At 41.1% G+C, this 20,736-nt stretch overlaps 3 protein-coding genes across 3 annotated transcripts; all 3 read right to left on the reverse strand.

The window, feature by feature from the left end:
* Positions 1-9,745: 9,745 nt before the first annotated feature.
* LOC122014159 (CASP-like protein 2A1) lies at positions 9,746-10,361 on the reverse strand. Its single transcript, XM_042570339.1, has 2 exons — positions 10,218-10,361; positions 9,746-10,068 (listed from the first exon to the last, which is right to left on the reverse strand). The coding sequence occupies exons 1-2, from the start codon at positions 10,359-10,361 to the stop codon at positions 9,793-9,795; spliced, it is 420 nt and encodes a 139-aa protein (XP_042426273.1). The 3' UTR covers positions 9,746-9,792.
* Positions 10,362-15,539: 5,178 nt separating this feature from the next.
* LOC122016660 (CASP-like protein 2A1) lies at positions 15,540-16,651 on the reverse strand. The gene is made up of 3 exons (XM_042574035.1): positions 16,420-16,651; positions 16,209-16,326; positions 15,540-16,056 (listed from the first exon to the last, which is right to left on the reverse strand). The coding sequence occupies exons 1-3, from the start codon at positions 16,635-16,637 to the stop codon at positions 15,781-15,783; spliced, it is 612 nt and encodes a 203-aa protein (XP_042429969.1). The 5' UTR covers positions 16,638-16,651; the 3' UTR covers positions 15,540-15,780.
* Positions 16,652-16,761: 110 nt separating this feature from the next.
* LOC122016659 (ribosomal RNA small subunit methyltransferase H-like) lies at positions 16,762-19,524 on the reverse strand. The gene is made up of 7 exons (XM_042574034.1): positions 19,030-19,524; positions 18,681-18,926; positions 18,525-18,593; positions 18,232-18,424; positions 17,463-17,832; positions 17,157-17,287; positions 16,762-17,042 (listed from the first exon to the last, which is right to left on the reverse strand). The coding sequence occupies exons 1-6, from the start codon at positions 19,387-19,389 to the stop codon at positions 17,185-17,187; spliced, it is 1,341 nt and encodes a 446-aa protein (XP_042429968.1). The 5' UTR covers positions 19,390-19,524; the 3' UTR covers positions 16,762-17,042; positions 17,157-17,184.
* Between the last annotated feature and the right edge of the window lie 1,212 nt (positions 19,525-20,736).

The raw sequence follows: 20,736 nt of genomic DNA on the forward strand, positions 1-20,736 counted from the left end.
CCATAGAGAAAGTTAAAATCCTGTTGCTCTTACTTGTTGGTCTCACCGCAGAATTACATCCGTCATGCATTTGCTACAATTTCATAAAAGATATCCTTAGGTCATTAAGCCATGTGCAAGCTCTGTTCATCTTTTCACCATTTTTTAAGCCCCGAAATCTTATATATTTTCCATCATAAAGGACCTTTCGTTTGCTCATAGCTTGGATATGTAGTAGCGTCTACATATGCTAGAAAATTGGTATAAATGCTTGAAGTAATTATTGGACTAAGAGAGACTTGTCTTCTCCAGTTATCTATTCTACAAACTGTTAAGTCATCATTCGAGCAGCACTTTCCATTGAGAATTAGTATTCGGAATCCCCCTAACCAGAAATGTACCAGACAACAGAATCACAGTATAACGAAAGATAAATTAGACACACCTTTGCATCGCCTCTCTTTTTATCAAAAATCTGGCTCAATATTTCAACGCACTACTGGAACCGTCGGTTCTGGAACAAGAAAGCAGCTTCTTTGGCAAGCCCTTTGGCATCGGAGAGATTCCCTTTGTCGGCAGGCCCATCCGTGGTCCTGGCTAGAGCCGTCGCGGGCGAGGGAGAGGCTAGCGAATCCTTAATGATCATAATTAACTTGGTCATGAATCAATTTAACAAGAAGGTCAAAAGAAAATACTCACTTAATGATCAAAGCCTTTAAGTTGTATATGTAGTGCGTCTATGAAGCCCAACACACAAATCCTGTAGAAACAACAACAACAAAAAGAGGTAAATTTATAAACCAGAAAACATGGCATATCAGTGAAAAGAATTAGCATATACATAAAAGAAACTTGATCGTTCAAGGAATACATAAAACCAACTTAGCAACAGGAAATAACAACTCCTCAATCTAGCAAACAAAAATGATAAAATCAACTCAGGGTAGTGTTTGAGGAAATTCATCAAACACATTGTGATCACGTCCGGAAGTTGAGTCAGATGGACCGCCAGGTGAGGTGGCGAGAATGTTGACCGAGTCGTGGTGTCCCGGAGGGAGGTGTGCTGAGATGGCTTTTGTGTTGACCAAGTCTTCAGAAGTCCTCTGGTCAATGCTACCTGCAGCCAGTGACCAGGTCCCCCCGATTCCTGGTACCCCGAGGCTCAAGGCGGATCCAACGGACATATAAGTAACTGGCTAATAATATAATGAAAATGAGTATGGAATATGAACGAATAACGTACCCTGGACCAGGGGGCGCCCTCGGATGGGACGCTGCTTGAGTTGTCACGACCCGGAAGAGCAGGTGAATCGGAGTCGGATGTGGAGCCGGGTCTGGCGGCACGGAGCTGAATGCGGCCTGGATCCGGAAGACAACATGCGGACTGGGAAGCGAGATCGGCACGTAGGCCGGGACACGAGATCGGCAATCGGCACGCAGGCCGGGACATGAGATCGGCAATCGGCACGCAGGCCAGGACATGAGATCGGCAATCGGCGCGCAAGTCGGGACACGAGATCGGCAATCAGCACGCAGGCCGGGACACGAAATCAGCACGCAAGCCCGGGATAACAATAGGTCGCACGCTGACATACAACAACACATAAAGCTGGAACAAGGCAACGGCACGAAAGCCAGACCACAATGGGAACAGAACATAATCAAATCAGTGACAATGATAATGGTGGCCAGCTCGGTGCTAGGAGACCCGTCGAATCAGCATTGAGGAGGCTGCGTTTGGCCACCGACGACCGAGGGAGAGGGGGGTAGCATGGAGGCGATGCTGGGGCCATCAGCGGGCAAAGGGAGGCTGTGCGGTCGGTCGACGGCCGCCACTGGCTGCCGGTCGAGGTGGCTACTGCGCAAGGGCTAGGGGTGGCAGCAGCCTCTCCCAACACCGAGGAGAAATGGAGCGTCGGAGGGTTGCCGACATGAAGAGCCACGGGAGTTGCCGGCAAGAGGGGGAGAAGGAGAGCAATGGCTAATCTCTCCGGCTACGACGTCGCGAGGAGAAGGAAGAAGAAGAGAGCTGTGGTCGGTATCCTCGCAAAGGTGGCATCGGCGTGCTCGGCAGAGGCGGCGGTTGGAGGTAAATGTCAGCGAGAGGAGAGGGAAAGAGAAGAGGGGCAGATCGTGTGGCGGCGGCGGCGAGGAGGAGAGGGAGAGGAACGGAAGTGGAGGCCAACGGCCTGCATCGGCACTGGCGAGGAGCCTGAGAGGGAGGAAGAAGGTTTTCTTCTTCCTCCTGTTGGCGGCGGCCAAAATGCAAGCGAAGCCCCCTCAATGCTGATTTGGCGGGTCTCCTAGCACCAAGCTGGCCACCATTATCATTGTCACTGATTTGATTATAGTCTGTTCCCTTTGTGGTTCGGCTTTCGTGTCGTTGCCTTGTTCCAGCTTTATGTGTTGTTGTATGTCAGCGTGTGATAATGAGCATTTTTATATATTATTTTGGCTCTTATACTTAATATTTTTATCATCTCGTATACTTAAATCTTGTTTTATATCATATTTTACGAGTTGATATTAATTTAGAGCCTTGTATATAATTTTTCCTATAGTTTCTAGTATTTTATCTAAAAATACGCATCTTACTTGTAGGGAAGCAATTTGGAGCATCTAGGTCGTTGATCGAGATCAAGACATCCAAAATTCATCCAACAAATGGCGCTCTAATTCAATTTGGATCAAAGGAAAAAAAAAACAATCAAGCCCACTCTTTTAGCCTTATCCAAAGCCTGATTATAAAAGCCCAATTTCATCTTCTTATTGGATCCGGAACTCACTCAAATCTTTCCTTACCCAAACCCGAAACCCATTAAGAACCTTACCTCTCCGAGGGAACGACGACAAAATTTGATGTGAAGCTCGAGTGTCGTACTACGGGAGCTTATCAAATTACAATTAAAGTTACCAAACCCCTCTACACTAAAGTAGTATAGAAATGACTCGGTCGTCGCCCAAAGAACTTAACGATAGGATGATAACTTCAGAATTGGTTATGGCTTTTGGAATTTTGATATTAAACTGGGGGTTTGGGTTTTGAATTTTGAACTACGATATGAAATAACAAACAAGTATGAAATTTAACCTAAGGAACAAAAGAGCAATGCAAGTATGAAATCTAATCCTAATTAATGAAAGACATCCTATCTATCCATTAATAATGATCTCATAGTGCATTGTCACTCTACGCTACGATTTCACCATTAATGAATTAAACTACGGAATAAAATAGCCACACATTAAATGAACCTAACCTAGTAAATGAAAGATAGCGCAAGTAAGAAAACTTAGTCTAACTTAAACTATAATTGCAAGGAAATTAAAGACAACATAAAGTAAGCAACTAAAGAAATTAAGCATAGAACTTAATCTAGAGCATTAAAGAAATCTAATCCTAATTGCATTCAAACGAAGAACAAAACTATTAGCAATTGAAAGAGACAAGACAAGCAAACATTAAGGAAAATAAAGTGCACGAATTTAAACCTACTGTTGGAAGAAACATTTTGTCGAACACTTCACAAGCATGAATCAAAATAGCATTAGTATGTGCACTAAAACATGGGAGAATTCAAGTCAATTACAATTCAACCAATAATGAATTCATACCAGCACTAAAACATGAACACAAGCAAACAATCAAACATCAACGAAGTAGATCATCAAATAACACATCAAACTAAAATGAACCGAGCTCGACAAGCCCAATTATCTAGTGAGGAGATGGATTCTAGAGAATGACATAGTCCTGACCCTGATTCTACTCCTATACAGGACTCCTCTACCTTTATATGTGATGTTGTTGTAGTTGTAGATGATTTTGCTTCTTCTAATTTTGTTGTTGCAGATATTGTAGATGCAGGTGTTGTTGATGATGTTAAGGAGCTAGCTGAGCTTGATTATGCATCTATCGATAAGGAAAGTGTAGGGACTTGCATGGTAGAAGCAATGTCTCAAGAATCACCTAGTTTTGTTCCACGACCACCTGATAAGGAGAGTGTAAGGACTTATGCTGTGGAGGTAAAGCCCCAAGAATCACTTCTTTTTTATGCACCACCAGAGCCTGAGCTATTATTTGATGAAGAGGAAGTCACATCCACTATTCTAGAACCTCCAGGTACATTTCAGTACAGCAAGGTAAATATTTCTTGTGATCTTTTAGAGAATTCCATAGAGGTTCCTAATATTGATTTTATTGGATGTGACTCATATTTGGATTCATGCTTGCTTAAGTTTGATTTTGTTTCATCTCTTCCTTACCCCACATACGTGTGGAAGGTGCATTCTGTCCTTGGCCTTGCAGGTTTTTACAGGCCCTTAGAGTGGATGCTTAAGTTAAACCGCCTTCAACCTCCGGGAAAAACTTTCAAAAAGAATAGGGTGAAGGGAGCGGTCTTTACTTCAAATGCAAACATTCCACTCCCAACTTGGATTTTACACTTTAACCGTTTGCAACCACCGGGAAGGATCATTCCACTACCGGCATGGATTCTACTTCTGAACCGTCTTCAGCCGCCAGGAATAAAGGGGAGTTTGTTCCTTTCCTTTCTTTTTCTTGCTTCTTTTTATCTTTATACTTGCATGTTTGTTTGTTTGTATACTCTGCTTTCATACTTTGTTTTCTTGTTTTGCATTTTGTTTGGTCTTGTTTATACCTTGTTTGATTTTGAGTCATATCTCCCTACATGTCCCTTTATAATGCTTTGAGAATCGAAAAAGACAGTTAAGTTTGACTATCAAGTTTTGGTTTCCTTGGTACTGTTGGGTACATTAATTGCATTAGTCATTTGTTATGGTGATGGACTCTATCTTGTTAGATTATGCATGATATTTGATTATTCATATAGTGAGGTTGTTCCCACGCTTATCCTTAATCCTCTTGTGTGTGATAGCACTTGTGATACTTGACACTCTAGAACTTGCTTTGATTCTTTTTGAAATTATGGTAATATAAGCTTACATGAATATGATAGAGGCAAATTTTCTTATTCATCTCTTAGTTGTTCCTCTACTTTGTTGTTCTTACCAGTAAGCATTTCACCTATTGCTTTCATGTTTCATTGTACTTCCCTTGTCATATCTTCTCATTGCCATTATATTTTCATTATCATTATCATTGTACTTCCCTTGTCATATCTTCTCATCGTCGTTATATTTTCACTACCATATCTTTATCGATTCATTCATTCCCTAATCCTGTGATGAGAGCATTGGGTGATTGTATGAAGAGTTACATTTTCTTTGGCATATCTTTATTATTATTTTTTTTAAGCCCCCTATTGTTGAGTTTTAGATGATATCATGATTTGTTGTATTGTCCGAGACGGACAAGTTTAAGTGTGGGGGAGGCAAATATGTATGGACGAATGCTTGTTGAAAAAAAAAATCTCTCTATGCTTGTTGAAAAATAAAAGAAAAAAAAACAAAGAAAAGAAAAGAAAAACAAAGATGGAAAAAAAAGAATAAAAAGAGAGGAAAAAAATTTCTCAAACATTTGTTATTTTGTTAGTGATGAACAAGAAGAAATATCTCAATGGAAAGATTGATTTATACTCATTTTATATTGTTATTGAGAGATTCTCATGAGTTAGTTGTTAATACATACATGTATTTTGGAGATGTTATAGTGGTTGATGTATATCACATTGAGAATGTGCAAAGAGAGTTGAGTGTTGGATGTTTGGGTGAGTTTTAAAGCATATTATTTGATTGTATTCATCATGTTGATTACCCTAATGCTCTCATATTCTCTTTGAATTCCTTTGTTGTCTATCCTTCTTGTTCTATTGTTTACATTTGTGGTTTCATTATTATTCATGATAAGTCCTCTTGATTTATGTGTACTTATGTTTACATTAGTGGAGAATTAGAAAATAAGCAAGCATATGGTAGTGCAATGTCATGAGTTGCTTTAGAGAGAGCTCCACTTTCATATCTATTATTTATGTGAGCATTAGTGCATATATTCACCTTGTGAGGTTCTATCATGCTTAGTCTATTCAAGTTGATTGAAATTACCATGCTTGTCGACTTATGTGAAAATTTGAACTATGAATACCTTGATTCTTAAAACTTGATCATCCTAAATAACTTTCTTTTACTATTTTCAGAGTATTGTTAGGGAATTGATAGGGAGATAAGTTTTTGGTTGCTTCCTAGTTTTATTTCATTTGCCCGAGACGTGTAAGAATAAGTGTGGGGGAATTGATAATGAGCATTTTTATATATTATTTTGGCTCTTATACTTAATATTTTTATCATCTCGTATACTTAAATCTTGTTTTATATCATATTTTACGAGTTGATATTAATTTAGAGCCTTGTATATAATTTTTCCTATATTTTCTGGTATTTTATCTAAAAATAAGCATCTTACTTGTAGGGAAGCAATTTGGAGCATCTAGGTCGTTGATCGAGATCAAGACATCCAAAATTCATCCAACAAATGGCGCTCTAATTCAATTTGGATCAAAGGAAAAAAAACAATCAAGCCCACTCTTTTAGCCTTATCCAAAGCCTGATTATAAAAGCCCAATTTCATCTTCTTATTGGATCCGGAACTCACTCAAATCTTTCCTTACCCAAACCCGAAACCCATTAACCCATTAAGAACCTTACCTCTCCCCGGCAACGGCGCCATTCTTATACGAGCACTGCTGCTCGACTAGTTTCCCTCCTCCTTTACTAGAAAGATGGGTCCATTCTTCATAACCCGGATCACATTGCATGCATCAATCAATTAATACTTGTAATCAAGAGATCAAGAAGATGAAACTGTCGAAGATGAGGAAGGATTTCAGTAGCGATGATGGATAAAGGAAAAATTACCGGAATGTCAGCGGCGAGGAGGAAAGTGGTGGTGGCGTCGATCTAGGAAGGGAAAGAGGAAGGGGTGTCGATCATGGCTTACATATAGCATGATAATGTTAAGAAGATGATCTAGCCAGCCAGGAAAATAAGCATATTGTGCTGATTTATAACATCAAGAAGGTGCTTCTCTCAGTCACGATTTACAATTTCTATGCAAAGCTTGACGAAGTCTGCATAGTTTGATATCTAAATTTAGTTAGTCGATTCTTCGAGACAATAAAATGGACAATAGGAGGTGAGCTAGACTCATAATCATCATGGCTTACATGTAATATATATCTTGTTATTAAGATGACAATTATATTGTGAAGATTAAAATATTATAAGAGCTTCAACCTTAAGACACAACCATAGTCTTACCCGACATTCAAATCTACTGTGTTTGAAGAGTAAATATGAAACCAAACCATTTTTCTGAAGCAGAAACGTGAGGCATGAACAAGAGATGGCCAAACTAAACTTATTCTTTTAGCAATTTACCTTCAATTCAACAAGGATCTCTAGCATGCCCCTTCCAGAGGTGCAGATGAGGAACACAAACCCAAACTTCTCCTGGTAACGGATATTCCAGTCCACCAATTCCTACAGTTTGACGAAAGAAAAAGAATTCAAATCTCAAATTAAAAGAATGATCTCTAAAATAAAGAGGGGAACATGATCAGATCCACCTGCAATGTGGTATCATTGGCAGTAGCCATTGCAGCAAATTGTTCTTCCTTGGACCACCTAATCTGGCCAACAATAAAAAGTTAGAAGGATTCCAGAATAGAAAAAGGAATGAGAGGGATTGGAAGAATAGTGACTGCGAAACGGAGGGAGAGATGGATCCGATCGGCGGGTGAGTTGCAAAGGCCTCGAGCCATCCGACGATGTCAATCTGAAGAATTAGAAGGTGAGGAAAGGAGTCGGCGAGGGTGATCGAGAGTAGAGAAGGACGGGGCAAAGGTGCGACCTTGTTGAACCAGATCCTGTAGGCGAACTGGATTGCGTGGTGGAGGTCGGAAAACAGCGAGGCGAAGGCAAGCTCCTTGGCGAAACGCTTGCTACCGCAGCACCGTAGCACATCCTCCTCCGTCCACGAAAAAGATGCCATCTTTCGTAGATCTAGGAAGGGGAAGAGGGAGATGAGGCGAGGAGGAAAGTGGTGGTGGCGTCGCGATGGTATACGGTGGACGGCACGATATATGTTTAGGTTTGGAGGGAGCGATATCAGTTTATGTTTGGAGGGAAGAGTGAAGTGTTGCAAATTTTGGCTAAGTATTGGTGAAAAAAATAAATTATTTTATTTTGGTTCATTAACACCACTTTTAACAACGGTTTTTTACTATCTGATTTCATAGATAGAACAAGCTAAGGAAGCTATCATAGACACCGGGTTTTAAAAACCGCTCTTAATATCGATGTCTATTAACGAAAAAAAGACGCTCATAGACATCGGCTAAAAAAACCGATGTCTATGAGAGAAAATCTGCGCTCATAGACACCGATTTTTGGAAAAATCAGTGTAAAATACTCAAAGACATCAGAATTTGCTTAAAACCGTTGTTGTTCCACCGATGTCTATGAAGGTTTTTCTTGTAGTGGGTTCCCCGGCGATGGCCTTCCGACGCTCAAGTCAGTCTTCGGCGATGTATAACCAAGGAAGCGGAGTAACAGAATAACAGTGTGGCTATAGTAAAAATTATGCATACCTCCGTTGAAGCTTGGGGCCCCTTATATAGGTCTCCGGGGACGTTCGTGCATGCTCCTCGAGGTGTGCACGCTTCTCAAAGCTTCCTCTGAAAAGATGTGTTAGGAAAGTGTTCCTGACACCATACCTTAACAATCCGAGCATATATCTGATGTGATAGTGGAAGCTTTCGTCGTACGATCCACTGCCTGACCATGTCGCCGACCTTGCCGTTTGTCGGTGGCACGAACTCCCAGAAGAATATCATAGATCCTCCTCTTGTCGGTTACTGGGCCGAGCGGGTAAGTCGTTCAGCCAACCATCAGTCATCCGGACACTATCGTTCTCGAGTCAAGTAGGATGGCCGCTCAGCCAACTGCCCACTGTTCGAGCTTTGCTTCGAATGTAATCTGCTCGGTCACGGCTCCACTGGGCTGGTTTCGAGGTACATTCGAGCGGGGTTGGCCGCTCAGCATGTGCTCCCCACACATTTTTCTAAGTGTCAGAAGCTCGGTATGTGGCTGAGCTATGATGATGCTGAGTCGGACCTTCTCTATCCCGGTCGGGCGAGTGGGTCGCCCGACCGACCAATAGTACAGGGATGTTGACCACCCTGACTCTGACCCTTGACCTTCATCGTGGTAATGACCCTCCACCGGATGAGCCCCTCATGACCGCATCAACAGTAATATAAAAGGTGTTCAATTTCATGAACAGAGGTATGTGCACATGAACATACATACACATATACTCATCTACTGTTCATCTTCTATATTTTTCCTTCGCCAGAGACTAACTTGAGTGTCAGAGTAGCTGAGCCGGAACACCCTTGGTTTCCCTTCTAACCTGGCTTCCTTCTCTTTCTTAATTTATCCCCCTCTCAGAACTGACGAGCATCCTTGATGATCCATTCCTCCTCTTGGTGATTGGTGACTTCGTCAATATCAAAAATTGCTCACCGGTAGCTTGTTCCTCAGGAGGAACATAATCTATCTAAAAAGGGGATAGATAGCTGGGCAAATCCTGCACATGGATGAAGAATGAAAAGAAGGGCCACTGGACATTCATATGACATATTACATTGATCATTCATACAAAATCATTTTCCAAATCAACTCCTCATCATTTAGATTAAACTCAAGCGAATATAATCACAATCCTTCAGAAAGCACGCATAGATTAAACTCGACACACATCAAATAACTGCACTTCTGCAACGGCATAACACAGACTATATAGATAAGCAGGGGAAAACTTAATGGCGGTGTTCAGCTAGGGAAGGCTGCTATCTCCTGGCTCTTGCTGCTCAGGAAGGGGAGGGGGGCTGCAAAGGTGCTGAAAAGGCGATAGGACGAGACAAGGGAGAGCAGCACATAGCAAACCGTCGAGCCGAAGGTGATCCCGACTGAGGTGGTGGCTCGTCGGCAGAAGGTGTCCAAGACACTGCAAGCTTCACTCCATGTAACATTCACGTCGCCCTTGTATGCCAAATACAGTATCTCCGTCGACACTGTTCCGGCAACAAGGATTATGTATGTCATCAGCTGCGAGCGTACAGAATCGATATTAGTACAGGAAGTGTGATTCACATAGAACAAGCTCAGTCATAGAAGCAGCACGAGCAAAGTGTACTATAAGCTAACTTGATTATTTGTAGCATTGAAATGAAGAAGTGTGCTTAGTTCAGTCTTGCCTGGTCCAGAAGGAAGACGGTCCATGAGCAGGCAGAGTCGGCGGACGAGGGATGGCGGAGTAGAACACCGAGCCATGGTGCTTTTCCTTTCCGTCCATCTCGGACAGGTGTATCCTTAATATTGATTGCTATGCGGAATATCATACCGGTTCCCCTGTATAAAAATTTTGTACAAGTCCTGAACTTTTACTAACAACCTATTGTGTTCTTTAAAAATTAAATTAAGAATCGCAAACGATACTTAACATTATTGATTCCAAATTTAATTTATCTGTTCTTAATGGTTTAGACTTGGATCGCAAATGATGCTTAACATTATTGATCCAAATCCACCCATGTTACAAATTTAATTAAATATTAATTTCTAAAATTGACTTTCAGAACTGCATGGCGAGACACTAGGTCTTCTTGGGTATGGAATCATCCACCACCGCCTAGACAAAGCCTTTTAAAGAAATTTAATATTTAATTTCTTTATATAACCCTAGGTTTAACCAAAAGGAACAATCGAATCATAAATTCAAAAAATTAAAAAAAAACACAAACTCGAATCACAAATTCGAAACCTAGAATCATATGTCTCTTGTGTTTGATATTTCAAAAACCATACAAAGAAAACTAGTATGATGCAGAAAATAATTACTAGTTATACCTTTCTTTGTACGCAACAACCTCTTGATCTTCTGTCGTATTCCTCTTCTTATCTCGGACGTTGTGTGGGCAACGATCTACCGAGATGAGAACCACTAAGCTTCCTTCTTCTTCTTGTGAGTTTCGGGCACCACAAGAATTCCAAGAATAGATAAGGTTCGGCCACACCACCAAGCTCCAAGGGATGCTAAAACAAAACCTCCTTTCTCTCCTTCTCCAAGCAAAATCCGGCCACCAACAAGCTCCTTGAGAGTTGATGTCGCCGGCCACCAATGAAGAAGAAAAGGAGGAGAGGAAGAGGATGAGAAGGGCTGGCCACCAACCAAAGAAATAGAAGAGAGGAAAACTAGAACATAAGTTATGAGGTGAGACACCTCTACCCTCTCTTTTATATTCCTTGGTCTTGGCAAATAAGGAAAGTTTTATAAAAACATCCTTATTCTCTTAGCCATTGAAAGGAAAGTTTAATAAAAAATTTCCCTTTCAAACTTAATGTGGTCGGCCACCTCTCAATCATCCAAGCAAGGAAAGTTTTAAACACAAAATTAAAACTTCCTTATTTATTTCCGAAAATTTTAAAATAAAAATTTCTCTATTAATTATCTCTTCATGGTTGGTTATAAAAAGAAATTTTATAAGTTAAAATCTCTCTATGGATAATTTCCAAAAAGGAAAGTTATCTTTAAAATTAAAATTTCCTCTCAATTTATAAATAAGGAAAGATATCAAATCTTTTTTTAATATTTTATAGAAACTATAAAAGGAAAGATTTAATTTTAAAACTCCCTTTTAAATCATGAGGATGGTTACAAAAAAGGAAAGTTTTATCAAAAATTAAAATATTCCTTTTAACTACAAATTAGGAAAGATATTAAACCTTTCACTTAATCTTTTGTAGAAAGCTATAAAAGGAAAGATTTAAATTTTAAACTCTCTTTTAAAACCATGATATCCACATAAGAAAATTTTTAAAAAATAAAATCCCTTTTATTTTATATGTGGTCGGCCACCTAAGCTTGGACTCAAGCTAGGGTCGGCCACACCTCAATGGCTCAACCCTTTGTCTTGGCTGGCCCAAGCTTGGGTTCCAAGCTTGCTTGGTCGGCCACCTAAGGGTGGGTAAGAAGTGGGTATTTGGTGGATATAATTCATTATATATAAGAGGCTACGATAGGGACCGAGAGGAGGAATTGGTTTTGGTCTCCGGATGAAATTAAGCTTCCCGTGTTCACCCTGAACACCCAACTTAATTCTATCAATAATAATTCATACCACTAAAGAATTATTATTGAATTACCGCACCAATCCTAAATTACATTTTGGGCTCCTTCTTTATTATGAGTGTGTTAGTCTCCCTGTGTTTAAGATATAAAATGTCCACTAATTAAATGAATTACTGACAACTCACTTAATTAATATCTAGCTCCAAGAGTAGTACCACTCAACTTCATTATCATGTCGGACTAAGTCCACCTGCAGGGTTTACATGACAATCCTTATGAGCTCATCTTGGGGACATCATCAACCTATATTACTAGGACACAGTTCCCTTCTATAATCAATAACACACAATATAAGTAATATCATTTCTCAACTTATCGGACCTCTTGATTTATCGAACTAAATCTCACCCATTGATAAGTCAAAAAATAAGTACTAGATATATGTGTTTGTTATTATATCAGGATTAAGAGTACACACTTCCATAATAACAAAGGTCTTATTCTTTTATTCAGTCGGTATAAAAAAAACTTACCTTAAATGGTCCAGCTCAATACACTGAGAATGTACTAGTGTAATTCTATAGTTAAGATAAACTAATATCAAATTACACTATGACTATTCCAATGATTTGTTCCTTTCCATCTTAGTTGTGAGCTACTATTTATAATTTATAAGGAATTGATAACATGATCTTCTGTGTGTGATACCACACACCATGTTATCTACAATATAAATTAATTGAACAACTACACTTAGCATATAAATGTAGACATTTGACCAATGTGATTCTTTATTTCAAACTAAAATATTTACAAAAGGCTAGGCTTTTAGTATACACTCTAACACTTGGAAGAGGAACTTTGCAACTTTTTTTCTTGGCCTTATTCTTTTGATGGCTCGCGGAATAACGTGCGGTGGTAAGGGATTGGCAAGTTCGGTGCATCTCGGAAGACCTCGGTTGGCCTGTTGCCCAACTTTCGGCCAGCCGGGTCTTCCTCTCAGGCTCTGGGTTCAGCATGTTGGTCGGTCATCGATGTTGTGCTATCGGCCGCTTGGCAATCGGCTGTTGTCTGCTACTACTCCACCATCTTTGCAGTTCAGGCGTGTATCAATAACTCCAAGTTTTCTTGCGTTAGTGTTACCACCGTAAGTCATCTAGTGTCCTCCATCTTCACATTTCAGATTCAAGTAGAGTTACCATAGATGATGTCAAATATAATACTGTCCCAAAACGGAGAAGATGGCAAGCTCAGAATGTGGCTTGAAGGTTGACGAAGCGAAGACTCAACGTAGTTCTGCAACACAAAAGCATTAGTGTCGAGTCGAAAAGAGGTTCCCGGCGTTAGCCCTCCGATACTCAAGTCAGTGTCCGATGGTGATGTAAAGAACAGTGGAAAGACTGTAACGAAGAAAGTGTAGAATGATGAAGTTACGCTTACCTCCTCCTGTAGATGGGAACCTTTCTTTTATAGAAGACACTGTATTATCTATGCATGCATCTCAAAGCGTGTGCACATTTTTCCAAGTGTCCTATGAAAAGACAAGTCAAAAAGTATCGCTGACACCTTTTCTTAAACGAGCATGCATATCTCTGATGTGACAAATTAGAAGCTTCCAAAGTATCATTTTCCTAGGAACATGCTCCTTTGTTATTGACGCAAACCTCTAAAAGGATACGACAAGATACTTAAGTGAGGCCCGTTGTAGGCCGATCGGTGTCCACTCGACCGGGGCACCCCCACTCAGTCGTGTCCCTCAGATCTGCTAGCTCGTCTCCTTCTTTGCTTCCTGACTGTCACTGGTTACCTCCGTCCGACCAGCAGTGTCGTCCGATCGACGAAACTATCACGTCGTAGATTGTCAATTGCCTCTCGACTCTATCTATTGTCACTAGACAAGCCGTTCGGCATCCTTGCCTGACCGCTCGGGCTTCCCGTTCGTTTGATAATCCTACTCGGTCGGTCAGCTAACCAGGGCCTTTGAATATTTTAATCTTAGACTCCCACGTTAACTAATCTTTTTTACTTTAATCTATCTTTAAAAGGATCCACCGCATGAGTACACATCCAAATCTATTTTAAATATTTGATTGATTACAATGACCGTGAAAGCAAAATAGTTGACAAAAAGAGATCGATGTTAATGTGTGCTACTGTCGAACTGTTGATCCATGTCCTCCTTTCACTGGGGATTCCAGCTACGATTTCAGTTTGTCTGACGACTGTCCAGTGAATTAAAGGTATACATCTCGATCAGCATGATAATACAGTCTCCCTCTCCTTCCGATTATGGATATCAAAGTGAAACAGATAATGTAGCACTACAGAAGATATTGATAATGGCAGATGAGAATTGCTAGATCCACTTGCATTGGAAGAAGGGAACACTTGTTTCTTCTACTTCTATCTTGTTTATCCCTCTCTATCATTCATCAAGTTTTCTGCCTTGAATTTCGACATCTTATTTTCTTCTTCTTTCTTATTGAATTTTGATATGTAATCTGATACGGGGATTAATGGGAAGTTTACATATGTACGAGATGGTCAATAGTCCTGTCTAGGTAGAAGTCAAAGGGAGTTGATCATATCAATCCCGTTCAGGTTGCCCGAGGCGAGAGGATTCTTTGTCCGACCTGTCACCCTTGAGTTGATTCAGCACTCGACATTCAGCTCAGTTTATCCCGATTCCAGGGGCTCAACTCTCCTAGACGTCTTCAGTTCAATCTACCTGACTCTTTGGACTCAGATCTCCCAACTCATTATTCTGCTCAGCTAGCTCTGTCTATCCAACAGGCTAACGCCTTGCTCAGCTCCATTCGGCCTTGTTGACACAACACCTTGCTCAGCTCCATTCGGCCCGACCGATCCAATGCTCTACTTGACCCCACCTACTCGACTCCTGACTTACTCCTTTGAGGCTCTTCGATTTGAAGTTAGGCGCTTTAATTTGGCTCAATTGATCTTATATCTCGTGGACTAGCGCCATAAGTATTATGACACGTGAATTGTTATAACACGTAGACCAGTATGTTTATATAGATATGGTGGAAATACGATGATGTCCCATCACCCATTAATATTTAGAGAAAAGTATGCAACCATAGTAATATAAAAGGTGTTCAATTTCGTGAACAGAGGTATGTGCACACGAACATATATACACATATACTCATCTACTGTTCATCTTCTACATTTCTCTTTCGCTAGAGACTAACTTGAGTATCAGAGTGGTTGAACCGGGATACCCTTGATCTCCCTTCTAACCCTGCTTCCTTCTCTTTCTTTATCTCCCTCTTAGAATTGACGAGCATCCTTGACGATCCATTCCTCTCTTTGTGATCGGTGACTTCGTCAATATCAAAAATAGCTCACCGGTAGCTTGTTCCCCAGGAGGAACATAATCTATCTAACAACGGGATAGATTAGTTGGGCAAATCCTGCACATGGATGAAGAATGAAAAGAAGGGCCACTGGACATTCATATGACATATTACATTGATAATTCATACAAAATCATTTTCCAAATCAACTCCTCATCATTTAGATTAAACTCAAGCGAATATAATCATAATCCTTCAGAGAGCACTGCATAGATTAAACTCGACACACATTAAGTACTGCACTTCTGCAACAGTGAACGGCATAACACAGACTATATAGATAAGCAGGGGAAAACTTAATGGCGGTGTTCAGCTAGGGAAGGCTGCTATCTCCTGGCTCTTGCTGCTCAGGAAGGGGACGGGGGCTGCAAAGGTGCTGAAAAGGCGGTAGGACGAGACAAGGGAGAGCAGCAGATAGCAAACCGCCGAGCCGAAGGTGATCCCGACTGAGGTGGTGGCTCGTCGGCAGAAGGTGTCGAAGACACTGCAAGCTTCACTCCATGTAACATTCACGTCGCCCTTGTATGCCAAATATAGTATTTCCGTCGACACAGTTCCGGCGGCAAGGATTATGTATGTCATCAGCTGCGAGCGCACAGAATCGATATTAGTACATGAACTCTGATTCACATAGAACAAGCTCAGTCATAGAAGCAACACGAGCAAAGTTTACTATAAGCTAATTTCTTGATTATCTGTAGCATTGAAATGAAGAAGTGTGCTTTGTTCAGTCTTGCCTGGTCCAGAAGGAAGACGGTCCATGAGCGGGCCAGAGTCGCCGGACGAGGGATGGCGAAGTAGAACGCCGACAGGAGCGAGTACGCCGCGCAAGCGCCGTTTGCGTACACCAAATACCTGATCTTCCACATCAGAAAGTCACTGGGGCATTCCCTCAAACACATCACGCGCAAAAAATAAGTAAAGGATACAGATCCAAATTAAACAGACTTGAAGGCGGCGAGATCGGAGTAGGAGATGGATCCGAAGTCTCCGTCCTGCGAGTTCTTCACCATGATGGCCATCGCCGCCAGGCAGAGCCCCATGGGCACCGCCCGAAGCAGCGTCTCCGCCGTCCGGACGCCCTGGAAATCCTCCGCCGGCTCGGCCGCCACGTCGCTGCCAGTTGCCGGCTTCTGCTGGTGATCCTCCTCGTCGGTCGACTTCATGATCGTGCCCTGTTCTGCTCAGTTCAAGGAGAAGAGGAGATGAACGGGATGGGGATTTCAGATTTGTAGCAGTAGAACAAGAAATGGCGTAGGAGGAACGGAAGGAGGGATCGGAAGTAGTTGAGGAGAGTAAATGGCATTGAATGCGAGAGAGTGTAAGCGATAGTTCAATTGGAGGACACAGACTCCCATGCAAAGCCATGCATGCATTGGACCGCCGTCTCCACGCGTCCGCCGACGCGCAGGACTTGCACAGTTGCACGTAGCTCTCAGGCCTTTAAACAAAATAACTATGCACACATACAGCTGAATTCCATTTGCATGAACAAACTGTTTTAATCGATCCAAAAAGGATCTACACTAAGTTTCTCGAACGATCTTGCAACTCTCTTTCAATAAATGGATCTGCATTTTGTTTAGATCTTAGTAATGGAATTGACATCCAAAAGGACACTGTTCGAGCATATTAATGAGAAAATGAAATGGGGGAAAAATACAAGGCAAGGTGAGAACATTTACTTGCTTCGGTTGGCCTTTATTTATGAATTTAAATTCTTGAAGCCATTCGATCTAACATGTGAAATTCAGTGCAGTGAAGCAATGAATATATGGGGCCAATTGTTTGTGGCCTGTGTCCATCTCCAGAAACCCTTAATGAAAGTTTACCACATATTAGACGCAAAGACAGCAGTAAAATAGAAGATAACAATAGAATATATTAATGAGCCATTTAGCATACAACAATAGAAGATATTGTCTTGAATTGAAGAACAATAAAATGAATGTCAAGCCTTTTGAAGAACCCTAAGTTTAGCACTTCTGCACCTGCGGTTCATTATCTCTTCTTCAGTCGTAGCTGTGATGGGTCGCTTGGTGAGAATGATCCCTTGCTTTCCTTGAACTCTATTCTTACTCCATGGTTCGTCGTCTTTGGTCTCGATTTCAGGCATACTTTCTACTGAAGGCCTCTCGCTGTCATCATCCTCCAGATCAGACATCTCAATGATGTCGAGGAAAGTTTGTTTCACAATTCTGTCCTCCAAACTGTGGAATGAAATAACTGCAAGCCGGCCACCAGATGACAGACAATCAAAACACGCATAGAGGGCTTGCTCTAGTGTTTGAAGTTCGTCATTAACGGCTATCCTAAGCGCCTGAAAAACCCGCGTAGCGGTCTTGATCCATCCTTGCCTGCCTGCAAATGTGCTACACATTGTCAAGCAAGTGAAAAATGATCGGTGAATGCTATTTGTTGTCAGTGAAAAATCAGATTGAATCCAACTAATTTCTGTTCTTCCCTTTTCCATTAAGGTTTAACATAAGTTGCTCCATTTCTATGTGGGGAACTTAGTTTCGAGTCACAAAATGAACCTTTTGCTATGAAACAGGAGCCCGACATTTAAACAATCAAATTAAGATTAGTATTGAGTCATGGCCTAGCCAAACTCTAAACAAACATGCTAAACAAATCTTTCCAAGAAACAACACTCTGCTATCTTTAATAAAGATGGTTCTTGTCATTAGTTGATACCAAAGAGGTTGCAGTGCTGAGCAAGCGAGAAAACAAGTGTGTTCGGTCAGTGGAAAACCATACCTCCTGAATTGGATGATGCTCTCCTCACAAGATGCACAAGTTCATCTGTAGTATGCAATCCCCCTTGTGCACGAGCTTCAACAATTTGATTCTGAATAAATTGCCAATTGCTTTCTTCTCCATATTCACGTAGTACCTTTCCCACTTCCGCAGCAGGCCAAGAATTCAATATCTCTTCAGCTGTCAAACTTGCCTGCATCAACACTCTTATTAAATGTTTCATTTGCTTGACAGAGCACTAGAAGAAAGATACTTTCTTTGGAGAACAAAATGGTTCATATAAGAACTCTAACCTGAGGATTCATGCGCATATCCAAAGGTCCATCACCTTGCACACTAAAACCCCTTGTAGAGTCATCCACCTGTTAAATAGCTTACCAACTTATTAGATTCAAAGTAAGTTCTTTTCGGCAATTCGTCAAACATGAGATGTGCAACTGAACAATAACCTGCATTGATGAGATTCCAAGGTCCATCAAGATGCCGTTCACCCCAACGTCAAGCAGGTTCTCATCGACGCCGCCAAGCACCGACTTGATGTACTTGAAGTTTCTGACATGAGTGTAAGCTTTCAACTTGCTGCCGCGCGAATCCACGGCCAAGAGCTTCTCTATCCGAGCCCGGGCCTGGTCATGGATTGAAGCATCCATATCCATTCCCACGTACAACTCCAACTCCGGATGGGCCTCTACGATCTGCGGCAAAGAACGGGGCGAAGCGAATCAGGGATGATGGGAGTGCTAAGGAAAAAGGTCAGAACTTGAGCGAAGAGAATGGGAGGGAGAAGGAGGAACGGACAGCAGCGGAGTGCCCGGCGGCGCCTAGGGTACAGTCAACGAAGGAGCGGAGGCGGAGGGAACGGAATGCGTCGAGCACCTCGCCGAGCATGACGGGGACGTGGTCCCGGACGGGGTCTGCGTAGCGACGGTAGAGGGCGCGGTCGAACTTCGCCCCGGAGCGCGTACGCTTCTTGAGGCGGTCAGGTGAGACGACCGTGGCGTGCTCCTTCTTTTTCTTGTTGCTTCCTTTGACGACGGCGGCGGCGGACGCGGCCAGACACCGATGCTGATCCGCTCGTCCTCGTCGGAAGCGGGCAGAGGGAAGCGGGAGGGAGGGAAGGCAAGCAGGTCGGAGTGCGAAGAGCCGCCGCGACGCCATGGGCAGAGGAAGTGGGAGGGTGCTTTAGCCGTCGTCTCCGCAAAAGAAGGCCATGGCTCGAGCCGTTGTGGCTTGTCGATGAGTTGCCGCCGCCGCCGCAATCTAAATCCTCGATATGGACCGAATCGGACACCTCCACTTAAAGTCGCGTCTTCCCGCTGGATTTTTCTAATATACTCCACTTTATTTTAATAATTTCAATTCACTTCCGGATGCACATTAGGCATCATGGTTCAATCCTTCAGGGTCTGCACAACGTCAAATTTGATGGAAATTATGCTCACGATCCAAGTCAAACTATCTATGTGCGAAAAAATTGAGAGTTTGCCCGTCTGAGTGATGGCGAAAATCACGGAGATTAACTATCCAGCATTTTTATCTCCGGAATTAATCGGATGAAATAGGAATAAGCCCCGGCCTTCAACTCAGGAGGCTTTGAGTGAAACAATAAAATGGAATCTCATATAAATTTTTAATAATATATCGTTCATTTATAATTATTTCTTCTGATATTTTTATTTGTAAAATCTGCTATAATATTATGAGTTTTGATTTGATATATATTTTCAATAATTTTAATTTTGAAAACTCCTTTCAGCATGTTATTATAACAAGCATAGTCAAAAAGATTGTATAAGTAATTGTAACATTTGGATAACAATTTACACTTTGAACAAATTCAAAAATATCAATTGCAGATATTATTATATTTGATAAAAGTCATTCGTAATATTTTTACTTCAGTAAATAAATCATCTAACTCAACATCTGATGAGTTATCATGAGTTAGAATAAATTTTAGATTGACACAACATTTTCTCAATTCATCATCATTCAAAGTTCTTAATGTTTTTGAATCAAATAAAAAACTAAATATATTTTTAAAGGTTTCATTTGCTTAAATCTACATTTTAAAGAAACAATCGTCATCTCCACAACAACAACAAAATAATCAATTCTAAATGACTCTTCTAATAAAAGCAAAGCCTCATTGTCTTTTCTTTTATTAAATTATTTTTTCCTAAAAATACAGCGCTTTCTTGTAAATATTAGCTCTATGTTCATATATGATACAAGACCTTTAGCAATAGACAAACTTGCAACAAAACCATCGTTCCTATACTTTTCAAAAAATGAGAGTACATCTTCCAATTGTTTCATGGCAGAGTCAATGCACATAGATTTCGATTGTAACTTCTTACTCACCATGTTTATAGAAAATAAGATATCATACCAAATGACCAAATCAAGTAAAAATTCAAAATTTTTGATTGAATTAGCTAAACTTTCAACTTCACTCATTGATTTTGCATCATCACAAATATTATTTAATTCTAGTAAAGCTGC

The sequence above is a fragment of the Zingiber officinale genome, chromosome 8B (genome assembly GCF_018446385.1).
Source record: "Zingiber officinale cultivar Zhangliang chromosome 8B, Zo_v1.1, whole genome shotgun sequence".
Lineage (NCBI taxonomy): Eukaryota > Viridiplantae > Streptophyta > Magnoliopsida > Zingiberales > Zingiberaceae > Zingiber > Zingiber officinale.

Excerpts from the sequence above, each read along its gene's own strand:
- LOC122016660 (XM_042574035.1), bottom strand. The coding sequence starts at position 16,637 with ATGAAGTCGACCGACGAGGAGGATCACCAGCAGAAGCCGGCAACTGGC. Across the intron at positions 16,327-16,419 it reads TCCGATCTCGCCGCCTTCAA|GTATTTGGTGTACGCAAACG; the intron begins GTCTGTTTAATT and ends GTGGAAGATCAG. Across the intron at positions 16,057-16,208 it reads CCGTCTTCCTTCTGGACCAG|CTGATGACATACATAATCCT; the intron begins GCAAGACTGAAC and ends GTGCGCTCGCAG.
- LOC122016659 (XM_042574034.1), bottom strand. The coding sequence starts at position 19,389 with ATGGCGTCGCGGCGGCTCTTCGCACTCCGACCTGCTTGCCTTCCCTCC. Across the intron at positions 18,927-19,029 it reads CCGCCGGGCACTCCGCTGCT|ATCGTAGAGGCCCATCCGGA; the intron begins GTCCGTTCCTCC and ends TCTTTGCCGCAG. Across the intron at positions 18,425-18,524 it reads ATATGCGCATGAATCCTCAG|GCAAGTTTGACAGCTGAAGA; the intron begins GTTAGAGTTCTT and ends GTGTTGATGCAG.
- LOC122014159 (XM_042570339.1), bottom strand. The coding sequence starts at position 10,361 with ATGATATTCCGCATAGCAATCAATATTAAGGATACACCTGTCCGAGAT. Across the intron at positions 10,069-10,217 it reads CCGTCTTCCTTCTGGACCAG|CTGATGACATACATAATCCT; the intron begins GCAAGACTGAAC and ends GTACGCTCGCAG.